At 41.8% G+C, this 15,340-nt stretch overlaps 1 protein-coding gene across 3 annotated transcripts in view; it reads left to right on the forward strand.

Annotated features, from left to right (window-relative positions):
- LOC309621859 (uncharacterized protein) overlaps positions 1-15,340 on the forward strand; it is a 55,220-nt gene that overhangs the window by 34,104 nt on the left and 5,776 nt on the right. Inside the window, exons 3-5 of one of the 3 annotated variants that reach the window (XM_082409185.1) lie at positions 3,163-3,272; positions 9,643-9,712; positions 14,493-15,195. The exons of 1 other annotated variant lie outside the window; for it this stretch is intronic. In XM_082409185.1, coding sequence (XP_082265311.1) covers positions 3,163-3,272; positions 9,643-9,712; positions 14,493-14,609 — 297 coding nt within the window. In that variant the 3' untranslated portion in view covers positions 14,610-15,195. Of the gene's footprint in view, positions 1-3,162; positions 3,273-9,642; positions 9,713-12,374; positions 12,896-14,492; positions 15,196-15,340 lie in introns of those variants that run through there. One more of the 3 variants, XR_014240293.1, reaches the window with a different exon arrangement.

Genomic DNA, 15,340 nt, shown 5'->3' on the forward strand with positions numbered 1-15,340 from the left:
CTTTTTATTATGTGGAGGTAGTTTCTTCTATTCTTAGTCTCTTGAGTGCTTTTATCATGTAAGTGTGCTGACTTTTGTCAAGTGCTCTTTCTGTATCAGTTGAGATGATCCTGTGCTTTTCCCCTTCATTTCATTAATACTGTATATGACATTGCTTGTCTTCTATATATTGAGCCACCCTTGCATTCCAGAACTAAATCCCACTTGGTCATGGTGCATAATCCTTTTAATATGCTGCTAAATTTGATTTACCAGTATTTTGTTGAGGATTTTTGCATCATTGTTTATAAGGCATGTTGGTCTACAGTTGTCTTTTCTTGTAGTGTCTATGTGGCTTTGGTATCAGAGAAATGCTGGCCTCAGAATGAGTTAGAGAGTGTTCCTTCTCCTTTAAGTTTTGGAAGAGTTTGAGAGGATTGGTGTTGGTTCTTCTTAGGTCTTCTAAATATTTGGTAGAATTCATCCATGAAGTCATCTGGTCCAGGGCTTTTCTTTGCCAGGAAACTTTTGGTTACCAATTAAATCTCCTTACTAGGTCTATTCAAATTTTCTGTTTCTTTTTGATTTAGTTTTGGTAAGTATGTGTTTCTAGGAATTCATCCATTTCACCTGGATTATCCAGTTTTTTAGTGTACAGTTCATAGTAATCTCTTATAATCCTTTTATTTCTGTTAAATATGTAGCCATGTCTTTGTCTTTATTTCTGATTTCAATTATTTGAGTCTTCTTTTTTTTATTTTCCTTAGTCAATCTAGCTAAAGATTTGTCAATTTTGTTGATTTTCAGAGAACCGACTCTTGGTTTCATGGATTTTTTCTATTGTTTTTCTAGTCTCTCTTTGTTTATCTCTGCTCTAATCTTTATTATTTCCTTCCTTCTTTGAGCTTTCAATTTAATTTGTTCTTCTTTTTCTAGTCCCTTAAGGTGTAAGGTTAGGTGGCTGATTGTGATATGTTTCTTCTGTTTCAATGTAAGCTTTTACATTATATTTTCCTCTAAGTACTGCTTTCCCTGCATCCCATGAGTTTTGGTAAGTTGTGCTTTCATTTTCATTTTCATTTCATTGTTTTCTTGATTTCCTTTAGTTCTTTGTTGGTGTATTCCTTTAACGTTTTGAGCATACATAAGATAGTTGTTCTAAAATCTTTTTCCAGTAAGTCCAAAACCTGTTTCTTGAGGTATGGTGTCTGGATATTTATTTTGTTCCTTTGAATGAGCCTAGTTTTACTGTTTCTTTGTATGCCTGGTGATCTTTTGTTGAAAACTGGGCATTTTACAAAACAGCCACCTCTCCCAGTCTTCTTATACTTGCTCTACACAGGGGAAGACCTTTGTAATCAGCCTAATGTGATGTCTTAGGGGTCTTTTCAGACCTGTGTTGTCTCTGGACCAGTGCGTGTGTTTTTTTTCCCCAGTTCTCCTATTTATACATCTGCTTTTAAATGTCTTGCTTTTCTAAGAGTCTCACTCTTGCTTACTCTTGGGGCCTTAGCTGTCCTATTGTACTCCTCAATCAGTAATCGCTTGTCCTTGGTGTCTGTGGGTCTATAGTTACCTTTGCAACCGTTTTTACAAATCATACCCGCTGCTTCCCATGGCTCCCTTATTCTGAGATCTGAGCCATTTTTGTTTGTCTGAACTCTGAGTTAGGTGTCAAAAGACCAGTCCTTAGGCAGCCCACAGACAGGTTAGAACATTACAGATCAGTGTGCTGTCTCTCAGGTTTGCAAAAGGGGGCTGGGGATCTGGCTGCCACTTTCCTCAAGCTGCACTAAAAAGTGACTAAAAAATGCCACAGGTTTCCTACCCTTTTAAATGTGACATTTTTTTGATGGTGCGTTCGCTTGGTTGTGGTAGATCTTTGACTCATTTCTAGAGTTTCTATAATGCCTTTTTAGTCTGTTTCTGGTTATGTACTTCAATCAAAACAGGAACATATTCTCGTCACTGCTGGAAGAAAAGAGTCTTTACTCTGCCAACCTGTCACGTGTGATGGATCAAAGGGCCCTTAGGACTGCACGTGGACACTGTCACTTTTTACAGAGAACCAATTGACCTTGTATAACTGGAGATGCTTCCCCTCAAACACAGCTCTGCTCCCTCTGCTGAGGGTGGTGTCAGTCTCTCCCGATGCTGCTGGAAATGGAACACTGCATGCCTGGACACCCCACAAAAATAAAGGGTACTGACGTGCTCCCAGGCCAATACTTGTTCAGGAAGTGAGAGAAGTACTGTAGATATAAAAACATGCCAGTTTCTAAGGCAGCCTTCACTCCACATAGGAAGTACATGGCCAGGATTTGATTTGATAAAAAATTAGTATCACAGTTAGAAACCAGACCTGACCTTGAGCTCCCTTAATGACTTCTTCTAATGTCTCCCTGTTGACCCACCCAGGCCTTATCTTATCCTGTGTCTGGCTATCATTGGCTCTGCCTGTCCCCTAAGCCCTTCCCTGCCCCAGGATCTCCTCTCTCTAGATGCATTTCAGGTGACCTACACTTACCAATTTCTATCAGATGTTTCCTGAGGGCCATCTGGATGTGATCCTAACAACCCGGGCTGAGTGATGCCACTTTGTGGATTCACTAAATGACACATTTCTGTGGGTCACGTCCTCCCAGCCCAGCGGCCCTAACAAGCACCAGCACGGAAGCTGCTGGCAAACGCTGGGAGGAGCCCTTAGTACTGCAGGGAGCTGCCGGGGGCAGCCTCTCAGGGCCCCACACCCAGGGCTCATCCCAGGAGACACTCCTGAGGAGGGGAAGGCAGGGCTGTGCCCTTGAGGAAGGAGGGACCGCTCACCTCTCTGACCTCGGGCTGGAGAAGGACGAGGGCTCGGGACCGCGGAAGACGGCAGGGAGCTCGCCCTCCTCCCTGAGAGCTCGGTGAGCTGCATCCAGGCGAGGAGGTGAGACCCTGCTCACTGCCCCTCCCTCCGGAATGCAGTCACTGCTACTGAGAACTCTACCCCAGCCCTGCTTTCATTGTGGCTGGTTAGAAAAAAGGGAAAACAAACAAAACTAAAACCAAAACCTGACTCAGCACCAGAAGATAAATGAACTTCCATGTGTATGTAGCACCTTTTAAGGATTTGTCTAATTCCAAATGAAATGATCTCTATTTTAACTCATTACTGATTACTAATTTTCTTCATTTCAGATACAGTCTATAACAATAGATTCCCGTCTGTGTTCTGAAGCAAATCCCCCAGCCTCGCCTCCCACCCCTGTGGGGCCTGGGGAGGGGGGAGGCATCTTCCCCCAGAGAAGGTGGGCATATGCCCCCCTCTCCCCCGTGCCTCCCTGGGCACCCCCTTGCCTGGGGACTGCGGTCTCCCTTCCTTACTCTCACACTCAGGGCCCCTCACAGAGTGGCCCTGACCTGACTCCCCAGACTCTTCTCACCATCCTGTTCCCTAAACTTCAGCCAAGTTCCGCCCAGCATCCTGCTTGTCCGGAGAGTGTACCGCCTTCTTCCAAGTCCAGGCCTCTGCATGGAGGTTTGCTCTACCAGAAATGGCCCTCCTCTTGTGGCAACAGTTTAAATTCCTCGTTATTAAATTACAAATCTGCAGCCTCCTCCTCCTTGAGCGTTGCCTGATTTCCCAGCAAACGTATCTGCTGCAATTCCCTGCAGAATCACGTCAGGTCAGGGGCCACTTGGTGCTAGTTTCGGTTCCTGCATCCCAGCCCGTGCATCCCTGAGCGCACAGCTCCGTCTCATTTGTCTCTGCCGTGGGTGTTTCCTCATCAGTTAGTCTCCGTAAACGTTGTGAGTGAAGTATTTTCTACATTTCCAGGTATAAGCAGCTGCCATCTCACAAGATAACTTTCTTAAAAGAAGTGATTCACGGTGTATAGAGCATATTGTAGTTTAACCAGTGGTGGGGGGCAGGGTTGATACAAGTTTCTTCTCATTATTCCTAATACCAGCTCACCAGAGTGATGCTTAAAGGCAAGGACAGTTATGCTAATTTTTGCAGAATAATTTTTAATTCACAAAAACCATTAATTCTAAGACTGAAAAGTTGTATGTGAGATAAGCGTATGGTTACTACATCCACAAGCAAATTTTTACAGCCCTGGGACATTATGATGCCCTTAAATCCTCTTGGAACAGGTTGAAAGTTAAACTGCATTGAGGATTTCTGAATTGCTGATACTATGATATACCATAGTTCTTTTTTTTTTTTAATTTTACTTATTTATTTATTATTTATTTATTTATTTATTTATGGCTGTGTTGGGTCTTCATTTCTGTGCAAGGGCTTTCTCTAGTTGCGGCAAGCGGGGGCCACTCTTCATCACGGTGCGTGGGCCTCTCACTACCACGGCCTCTCTTGTTGCGGAGCACAGGCTCCAGACGCGCAGTCTCAGTAGTTTTGGCTCACGGGCCCAGTTGCTCCGCGGCATGTGGGATCTTCCCGGACCAGAGCTCGAACCCGTGTCCCCTGCATTGGCAGGCAGATTCTCAACCACTGCGCCACCAGGGAAGCCCCCATAGTTCTATAGTTCATCTAAATTAATAAAATGAGATTTAAAAATCACATTCAAAATTGAGCAAAAGCCAAACTAACTCTTTTCGTATTAATTAAATGATAATAATGAGAAGTATGATTGTCCCTTTCGTAAAACATACCAAAATTATATGTTAGATTACATTCACTTAGCACAAAATGTCTTTCAAAAATAAATTGTAAGCACTAAACAATCTGAGGGATACACCTGTACAGTTTTAGTTGCATATCTGTGTGTACATGACTGACATGCCTGACAGCTTGTAATTCATGTTTTAAAAAATGATTCAGTATTTTAAAAGAATATAGCAGAAAGATAGCTTCTTATGCCTAAATCACCTGTTGTGCAAGGTCCTCACTCTAGTGCATTTTACACAATAGGGTTTTATTAGTCATAAACCATGGCTGACAGTCATAAGCGCCAGTGTAAATGGGGAGAATGAAAATAAAGATGGGGCCTGAGAAACTGAGCTATTGTGAGCCAAGGTCCAGGAAGCAGACTCTCTAATAGCTTATTGGGTGTCTAGGAGCCAACAGAACCTTCTAGATAGTCTGTATAGGAAATCATCTAGCTTTCCCAAACTACATACATTTGGAATTAAAATTCCATTTGCTGCCAGTATCATTGTAAATGGGGGAGTAAGTCCCCCTTGTAGGGTCTTTAAGGGCCACTGCAATATTTCTGCAGAAGAAATTACAGGGTTTATTATACTCACAGGTCCTAGAGGAGAAGACAGGGCGCACCTCACCATTCAGCAGCCACCTAGCAGGTGGGGAGTCGAGAGAGAGTGAGGACCTTGGGCAAGTCTGGGTGGAGCAGAAACAAGGCTTGAGGAGATTTCATCGTTTCTTGGAATGTCTAAGTCACAGTCGGGGAGGGCAAAAAGGGAATCTTGCGGCAGGAATCAGCCTGGGCACACCCACGCACCTGGTCCCCTGGGTGTTGAGGCAGCAGGAAAATAGGAAATTTAAAAAAAAAATTTACAATCCAATCATCTTCACTCTTTATTCTCATTTTCAACCTTATTTTCCAAAATATACAATCCTTAGTTCTCCGAAAGTTAGGGAGAGGAAACTGGCTTCCTATTAGTTAACGGTGATGCAACATTGAAACACTGGACATCCTGCTGAGGTTTCCATGGTGTCCGCTGGGCTCTGCAGCACCCAGCTCCTGGAACTTTTCAGACTCCTCAGTGAATTCATTATTGTTTAAAAGAAAAGAACACCCCGTCTTTCTGTTTTTGTTCCTTCTGTCACTGTTTTTATTCTACCTTGCCTCATTCTACAAACCATCGGCCATGGAACTCCTGTATAGTTTTTCACTGTACGTAAAACACCAATACATCTTCCATCGTGGAGGTAGTCAGGGCAATCACTGTTACCTCTCTTTTGCGCAGAAAAATGGAGGTTCATGGAGATTAAGAGATGTATACAAAGTTGGAATCACACCAGGTCAGGAACTCTAATTTAGTTCTTTGGACTTAAAAAAATATTGTTTTCTCCACAAATTCATCACTGCCTCACTAAGTTTATATGTGCAGCAAACATGGACAGAAGGCTCTTAGGTCTGGGCATTCATCACTACCTCCAGGGAGGGAGCCCAGGGGCAGCGGTGCTGAGAGCTCTCACTGCCCTCAATCTCCCCCTTTGCTCCCCTGAGCTCAGGTAGGACCCTGCGGGCAACTCATGTGGTCCCCCAGGGCTCTCCTAATGGGTCCAACATTGAAGCCAGGACACAGACCCCATGGGGCCTGTAAACTGCCTGCCCATCTGCACGAGGATGACAGGCAGACTCAGTGATGGGACAGGCAGAGCCCACACAGAAACAGTAAGGAAGTCACCTGCTCCTCTGTGCTTCATTGAACCTTTGAGAGACAGGCACGGAACCGAAAATGCCATCCTTGTATCAGGACACCTACCACACTTACGTCACTTTCAAACACAAAGTCAAAGAGACTTTATGTCACTCAAAAACACAAAGTAAAAGCTTCTTCAAGACAGGAGGTGAACAGGAGAATTCTATCTTTGAATATTCCTACAATATTTGTAGTGAGTATTTAACATGAAAAAAGTAGTCAAAGTATTTTTCTTAAAATCACCTCCTATGCAGCTATAAAAATCTTTAAGAAAAATAGTCCAGGATAGAAATATAATAGAGACTGCACACATTCATGAATTTATCTGCCTCCTAACAAGCCCAACTTGTGAAGTGTAGAGCATTTTATATGTTAGAGGCATCATTATAAATCGCTAAAATACCCGCTTGGTCACACTGCAGTACATTGTCATTGCTTTACTTGAATGCTCACCTAAGATTTTTCTCTGAAATGTACTCAGAGCAGAGACAGTTATACAATGAAAGTGAGAAATTGTAAGAGCATAACACTGTCTTAGAAATAGTCCATGTAGAAACCACTTACCCCAGCACAGTCTTGCCACATGTTTTATGTTCTGTCCACAGAGCCAGCCCATGGCAGCTCACAGTAAGGCGGTCAAAGAGAGTGTTCTGTCCTTTCTCTCTTACCTACTCAGACATCAACATTTTCTCCTGCTCTTTCTGTGTCAGCTGCTCTCAGGTGAGAATAAAGGAGGTGAAAATGTGAGCTTTCCTAGGAAAGCTCTGCCTCTGTCTCCCATCCTCTTCAGAGCCTTACACGGCGCCTGCTGGCAATTGTGGTTCAAGTAATATTGTTGGATGAATAAACGGATGAGAGACCCTGACTTAAAAGAGTCACTTTGTTGTACAACAGAAACTAACACAGTATTGTGAAGCAATTATACTCCAATAAAGATCTATTTTAAAAAATAATTAATTTTTTTAAAAAAGAATGCCACAAAGGGTAGTTCCATTTCAGAAAGACACTTCTTAAGATTGAAAAGTCTTTGAGATTCACAGTAAATCAATATTTCAATGCCATGGTGGCCCCTTAGACACTATGGGGAAGACTAGAAGGGATATTTTGAAAGACACTGACCATTTCTAGTATATTTCAAATCGTACCTCATGGTTTGCCCAGTGATTATAAATTTGATGCTGTTCATCGTATAGTCCTTCTTTATAGTGAGGCGAGCGGGGGCTACTCTTCGTTGCAGTGCGCGGGCTTCTCACTGCGGTGGCTTTCTCATGTTGCAGAGCTTGCGGGCTCTAGAGCACGGGCTCAGTAGTTGTGGTGCACGGGCTTAGTTGCTCTGCAGCACATGGGATCTTCGTGGATCAGGGCTCAAACCCGTGTCCCCTGCATTGGCAGGCGGACTCCTAACCACTGCGCCACCAGGGGAGTCCCTGTAGTTTGTCTTCTATAGACGTTTATTCATCTGTAGTAGCCTGTAGTAGTCAGGTGTTAAGTTTAAAGCATTAATTCTGCTATCTTGCTTTTTTAGCATTTTTGTGAATGAGATAAATCTTTGCTTTTACTGATTTGTAAAGAGTATATTATATTACATTATATATTTGCATTTCTGAAATTTTTATAGCTAAGACATGATAAACACATGGGAAGATCTGCTAAACTAAAATGGGGAATTTTCTTCTAAAACTTCGATGTAATGTCTGTGAAATAATCCAGAAGAGAAGTAATAACAAGCAGTTTTCTTTATAAACCAGGGAACATCAGTGAACTCTTCCTTGCATTTCAACCAGTCAGACTGATTGAATTCATAGTTAGGTGAGAGTGATTACGCTGTCGAGACAATTAAGTGAGGTGATCTAAGCCAAGTGCTTGGCTCAGGGCGTCATTTATGGGAAGCTCTCCACAAACACACAACATCATTATCATTATTATTTCATGAATAATTTGATAATATATTTGCTCCTGGCTTGGATTCTTCTCTCTTGGATACTTTTGCTAGCACAAAATTTTTTTTCAATTGTTGTAAATTTCACTAAATTTTGGAAACTGATGATCTTTTGTTGCCTAATGGTAAAATACCATCGGATTCTGATTTGAAATGGTACATAGAAAAACTCCTCTCTCATGCAGTTAAGAAGTGATTAGTTAGCAGTGTGCAAAACATTCAGGTAGAAATAGTGCCTCCAGGAGTCTCTATTTCAGAATTCCCCAGATAAGGGTAAACTCCCTACTCCCTCATGTAAACCGACATGTTCATGTTATTGTAGCATGGTTTGTCATCCCGTTGGTTTGGAAGGAAACTAGGATGGTAGAAAGAAATATGCAGAAAGATGCAGTCCAACTTAAGTAGAACCTGTTTTTAAAAAGTGACCCTGTGATACTAGCCCATTAAAAGCTCCCTTAGAAACCTCTGACATCCCCAGGGTCAAACGTGCATCATTCAGTGGCTGTTTCATTATCTCAGTCCAGTGGGTGTCATCCTAGGCACAAGCTCCACCATCACCTTTATTTTTGTTCTTCACTCTGCCCAGATCAGAAGCTGCAAGTTGTTAGGGAACCAAAAGTGCAGCCCCACTAGAAATGGGTAAAAAAAAACCCCAAATGTTTGTTTAGATGATACTATCTATCAGAGCTGGAGAGACACGAAGCCGATCATGAGAGAAGAGTCTCTGCTGTATATTAATGGGAACTTTTCTGGAACAACATGCTCTCTTTAGCTTTTCCACATGTCTATAATCACTAAGGGCTTGTCTAGCTACATGAGAAAAACAAAACCAAAAGCCCCACAACTGCCTAGAAGCTTATCAATATCAGAAGGGTACATCATTTTAAGTCCATTCAGTATAACACCATGCAGCTGTTAAAAAAGAATGAGCAACACTGAGATGTTCTGACATGGAAAGATCTATAAGACTTGAGTGGTTTAAATGGAAACAGGAGGTTGGAGAATAATTTGCAAAATATGATTCCATTTCTGTTAAAATGCATGAAGACAGCTCATGAGTGCTTGCACAGATTAAAAATATGTATGACTATGATGGTAAAGGACTAGAAACACATCCACTGATGGTGACCCCTGGGAAGAGGGTGGGCAGGTGGGTAAGAGATGATTTACATGTTTTACTCTGTACACTTAGTCTTGGAATATTTTATAAGAATCTGTTGATGTCTATAAAGTAAATAATAATAAGAGCAGATGCTTAGCACTTACTATGTGCCTGGCACTGTTCCTCAAAGCATGCTTCTGAAGTGAATACTGTAATCATTTTACAGATGGAAAAACCGGGACACAAATGGGCTGAGAAAATTGTCCAAGACCCCCCATTTAGTGATTGACAGTGAGGTAAACAAATTTCTTCAATAGCATAAAGAGGGTTGGATCACATGAGCTCTAAGATCTCTCATTTTTTTTAAACGTTTGTTGTTGTTCTATTTTATTTTTGGCTGTGTTGGGTCTTTGTTGCCACCCATGGGCTTTCTTTAGTTGCACCCAGCGGGGACTACTCCTCGTTGCAATGCACGGGCTTCTCATTGCAGTGGCTTCTCTTGTTGCGGAGCACGGTCTCTAAGCATGTGGGCTTCAGTAGTTGTGGCCCACAGGCTCAGTAGCTGTGGCCCACGGGCTTAGTTGCTCTGCGCCATGTGGGATCTTCCCGGACCAGGGCTCGAACCCGTGTCCCCTGCCTTGACAGGCGGATTCTTAACCACTGCACCACCAGGGAAGCCCTCTAAGATCTCTTGAGTGATCATGTCTCAAAGGGCTAAGAGGCTGGGCTATGGATTCAGATGTCTCTTGTAATAATCCAGCTCTGAAACTGGCTAGTTGTTCACCAGAGGCAGGTAACTGAGTCCTTCTGAGCCAGTTTCCTTATGTGTACAAGGTAGAGTAGGCACTGCCTCACAGCATTACAAGTGAGGACATATAGGGAGGAATGCCTAGAGACCCAGTTGGACCCTCAGAGTTGGTATGGAGATTATTTTAAGCTCAAAACATTTGGGAATCAACAGATGCAGAAAGAGCTTTCCTTATTTGACTAAAAGCAGACATTTCTGAGAAATGAGGCTTCTATGATTCCCTCTTCAAGACAGGTCTACTCCCAGGAGAGAACTCAAGAGTAAACCTACCACAAATCCCCTCTCTGGGGAGATTCGCATAGAAGAAGGAAAGACCCCTTGAACGTGCAGACACAAAATAATCACAAAATTACTTATCGTTCATTTATTCTTCTAAAAGAATAGAAGTCCTTTCTTCCACTTTCCTTTTCTCTGCTAAGTTAGATATATAAACCTCTAACTTTAAACATTTAGTGAGATAGTTACTTCTCTCGTTAGCTCCCATACATATGAATAAACTTCTTCTCCTGTTAAACTATCTTTTGTCATTTTAATTTGCAGGCCCCTAATTACTAAACCTAATAGGGCAGAAGAAAAGTCTGCTTCCTGACACTAGCAATTGGTTGGTGAATGATACCATCATTGCCTGTGACTCTGAAATCACAAGATCATAGATTAATCTGCATATCTAAAGAGTCCAACCTGTACTCTGAGGTTAAAAATAAGATCATCAAAGCATACTGAAGTATGGATATAAACATTTTGAAATGATAAAGATCTGGCTGTACACATAACATGTTTCTTCAATTCTGTAAAATTTTATGTAGGTGGAAATTTTACTGCAGAAACAAACTCAAAGACTGAAATTACATGAATAGAATATGGTGTAGCAAAATTTAGAGCTGAGCAAATGTGACATATAGTTAACGAGATGCATGCTTTTTATTATGTCACATTTTAATTAAAAATGAATGGTAATCAGTTCACAATAGTGACTTCAGTTGATCCTGCTTCTAAATGGTTAAAGCAAAAATAAGCTCCTGATCTGCTCTTCAGAAGATTAACTATGGCCATGGTAGATCTTTTTCTCTTTCCCTTTTGGAAGAGAAAAGGGGAGGGTGTCCCCAGGTGACAGGGACTGGAGTCTTGTGGGCCCAGCACACTTCCCTGTTGGGAAGAGGAAGGAGGAAGTATTTGCTTACGTTTCCCCCAGTGCCTGGAACCTAAGCTGCAGCTTCCCTAGAACATTGTTAATGATGAGAAGGATCTCATGGCAGAGGGATGGTGGCCACCGTGCCTAAACCAGGAACCTGATGCCTTCCCTGTCTTAGATTGTGGAGTTTCCTACCAGAAAATCTGAAAAGAAAGGATTTATGGGAAGCAGTAAATGCAGAAGTAAAAGACAATTTTTTTTAAGCAGATATTCATTTTTAATTATTTAATTATTTATTTATTTATTTATTTTTGGCTGTGTTGGGTCTTCGTGTCTGTGCGAGGGCTTTCTCCAGTTGCGGCGAGCGGGGGCCACTCTTCATCGCGGTGCGCGGGCCTCTCACTATCGCGGCCTCTCTTGTTGCGGAGCACAGGCTCCAGACGCGCAGGCTCAGTAGTTGTGGCTCATGGGCCTAGTTGCTCTGCGGCATGTGGGATCTTCCCAGACCAGGGCTGGAACCCGTGTCCCCTGCATCGGCAGGCAGACTCTCAACCACTGCGCCACCAGGGAAGCCCAGACAATTTTAATAAACCATAAAAATGGTTAAGTTGGTGCTGGGGGAAAGAGTGGCTTCTGTGTTCTTTAAGCTTTTCTGTACTATTTGAATTTTCTAGCCAAGTGTGCCTATGTCTATTATTTATTTTTTATTTCACCAGGGATTTTCTGACTAGTGAGACCACAGACTACATTTTTTTTCATTGTTATTTTCTATCAAAAAACAATGCAATACATACCATTTTTAAAAAGGAAACAAAGAAGAATTTCTAATCATGCATCAATAAAAAACAAAAGAGCACAAACATACATATATATTTTAACATATTGAGCAGATCAATCTGTTAAAATATATAAATGTTTGCATAGCGACCTGAAATAAATAGATTATTTAGTCATAGACCTTTTCATATGCATTCTATAGTAAGTCTTCTGAGAGATGAACTTTAATCTTTCCATCCAGAACTTTGGAGTATCTGAGATTTTGCCCTATTTGCAACAAGTTAAGCTGCCGTTTTCCATGGATGCAGGTAGAAGACAGAAGACTTATGGGTCAGAAACAAAGGACTCTATTACTTACTTGGTTACTCATAAACCACTGCAGCCAGCATGGGCATCCGAATATTTGCCTTGGTTCTCCTTGACCCTGAGTCACACAGGGGCTGTGTGGATAGGCCCGGATGGATGCCTGCACACACAGTGGGTTATAATACAAGAGTTCAGGGCATCAGAATCTTTTGGGAGGGAAGCATGCTTGCCCTTACCTCTGGAAGAAGACATTATCTTACAAGGCTGTTTTCTATCTAAACATCCTTGGCAAGATAGCTGAGAATAAAGGGCTGTCGGTGCTTCTGTTTGTAAGATGTGCAGAAATGTGAGAAACCCATGGAGAATTGTCTTACCTCTGCTCTAACACACAGCCTTTTACTTTTCTTAGGAAATGGCAATTATATGTTGCAAAGGACTTACTTCACATTTACTTAAACTTAGTTTTCAAATATATATTTCTTTGTCCTGTTCTAAGATTAACTTCTCTTGTGTAAGAGTTAATTTTGAAATTACAGTGTGAACCATATGACCCTAATCATTTTGGTTTAACAGTATTGCTAACTCAAATTTAAAATGCTGAGAAAAAAGCATCTCTATTTTGTCACTAAAACTACCAAAACAGCTTTAAATACACAATTAGTTTCAAAACAGCTGTTTGATCTTGACATATTTTTTTTAAAGAGCTTTTTGATGTGGACCATTTTTAAAGTCTTTATTGAACTTGTTACAATATTGCTTCTGTTTTCTGTTTTGCTTTTCTGGCCCTGAGGCATGTGGGATCTTAGCTCCCTGACCAGGGATTGAACCTGCACCCCCTTCATTGGAAGGCAAAGTCTTAATCACTGGACCACCGGGGAAGTCCCGATCTTGACCTATTTTTAAACATATTTGGCTAAATCCTATTTAAGTTAACACTTCCTCTGAAATCGGAATTGTGACAAACACTGTAAGAGAGCTACTATTTTTTGCATAAATGAGAGCAAAATCTTGTGGTAGTAAGTATGTTTCCCTTACAAACATAGTGTAGGATAAATCTAAATATTCTGATTTGAGAAGAAACTTTTGAATGGAGGAATTTTTCATTCCACTGTTGCAGGATTGTCTACTTTTCCCTAATATTAAAATGGACAGTTAGCCTCTTGAAAGAGGTTAAAAATCCATACGGAATGTCTCAGAAGGGTTTAGTTGTTCAGTGGCTTTCACTCTTCCTCACAAATTATTTAAAAATAGAATTTTTGTTCAAGATGTCTACCATTAGCGTGAAATTTATTTTCCAGTTTTATTGAGACGTAATTGACACATGACACTGTGTAAGTTTAAAGTGTACAACGTAATGATCTGATGTATGTATATATTGTGAAATGATTACCACAATAAGTTTCGTTAACAAGCATCACTTCACATTGTTACACATTCTTTTTCTTGTGATGACAAGTGTGAAGTTTGATGCTTACCTGGTTCTCTTCTTTTGGACTTTGGCAAATCTAAGAATTAATCCTACCACACATAGCCTATACTAGTCTACCCAAATCTAACAGTTAGTACAGACATTAACACATTTATTTGTTTGTATGTTTTATTGAGCGCAAGATAATAATCTCATTCTCAGAAGCAATGAAATCACCGAAAGAGCCAAATCTTGAGAAAGCCTCGTAGAGTTGCCCTGTTACTAGATAAAGCGCTTGGAATATATAAGTATGTTGTGTCACGTGTCTTCCTGTGACCTGTGATTGTTACTTGAAAGTGTGGAAATGCAGAACAGATCTCCTGTTATTATGAAAGGCCCATCTGTGACAGGTGGAAAGGAGGATGCTATCTTAAGAGCTTGTTCTGTGCAGTTCTCATGGAGGTGACTTGTGTCCTATAGGGAATGTCTCCAGGCTGCATTCCACTCTGGGTTCTTTGCCTCTGGTAGTTCTCCGTGATCACTCCTATGTTGGGGTCCGCCACGCCACTCCCAGGCTCCATGATTCACTGGAAGGACTCATAGGAATCAGCCTAGCGTTATATTCACAGCTGTGATTTATTACAGCAGCAGGACACAAAGTACAGTCAACAAAGGAAAAGGCAAGTGGACCAAAGTCTGGAGGAAACCAGAGGCAAGCTCCCTCGAGTCCTCTGCCAGTGGAACCACACAGGACACGCTTAAGTCCTCCAGCCATGAGGACAACATGTGTGAAATGTTGCCAACCAGGGGAGCTTAGCCTCAGCCTAGGAGCCCAGGCTTTTATGGGGGATGGTCATGTAGGCACCCTCTCCCTGGTACATATCAAAATCCCAGATTCCAGAAGGAAAGCAAGTGTTCAGCACCAACCACATTGTTTGCATAAACATCTTAGGCAGCAGTGAGCCACTCTTATCAATTCTGGGAGTGGTGAAAGCCCTCCCAAAATTCAGGTGCCTAGACACCAGCAAGCCTTTCTCAGGATGGTGACTCAGGCCTGCGATGTTATCACTGTTATCTCTTTTGGTTCTGATTTTTTTTCTTCCTTTCCTTCAGTCTTTCTTACCTTCAATCTTATATTCTATTATTTTAATAAGATGATCTGATTTAACACCCTTAGTTTCTTACATGAAAATACCAGCATGGTCCTGCGCTAAGGTGGACAGAACACACCAAGTCCTTCTGAAGCTCTGGAGGCTCTGCTCCCGAGGAGGGCACGACCAAGGCCCTTCATTCATTACCTAAGAAATGGTCATTCCCTAGTAAGGCGCTTAATCTGTCACATTTCAAAAATAAGGACTCAGGGTAATTTCCCTGAGTCCTTAAGAGCGATGACTCATAGAGGACACCTCTGAACTGGCCCTCTCTATAGGAGAGAACAAGGAGCCTGCGCTAGAAAGAATGGAAAGGCCTAGAAATGACCAATTGGCCCTGAA

Source organism: Balaenoptera borealis (assembly GCF_965194805.1).
Source record: "Balaenoptera borealis genome assembly, contig: HAP1_SCAFFOLD_1111, whole genome shotgun sequence".
Lineage (NCBI taxonomy): Eukaryota > Metazoa > Chordata > Mammalia > Artiodactyla > Balaenopteridae > Balaenoptera > Balaenoptera borealis.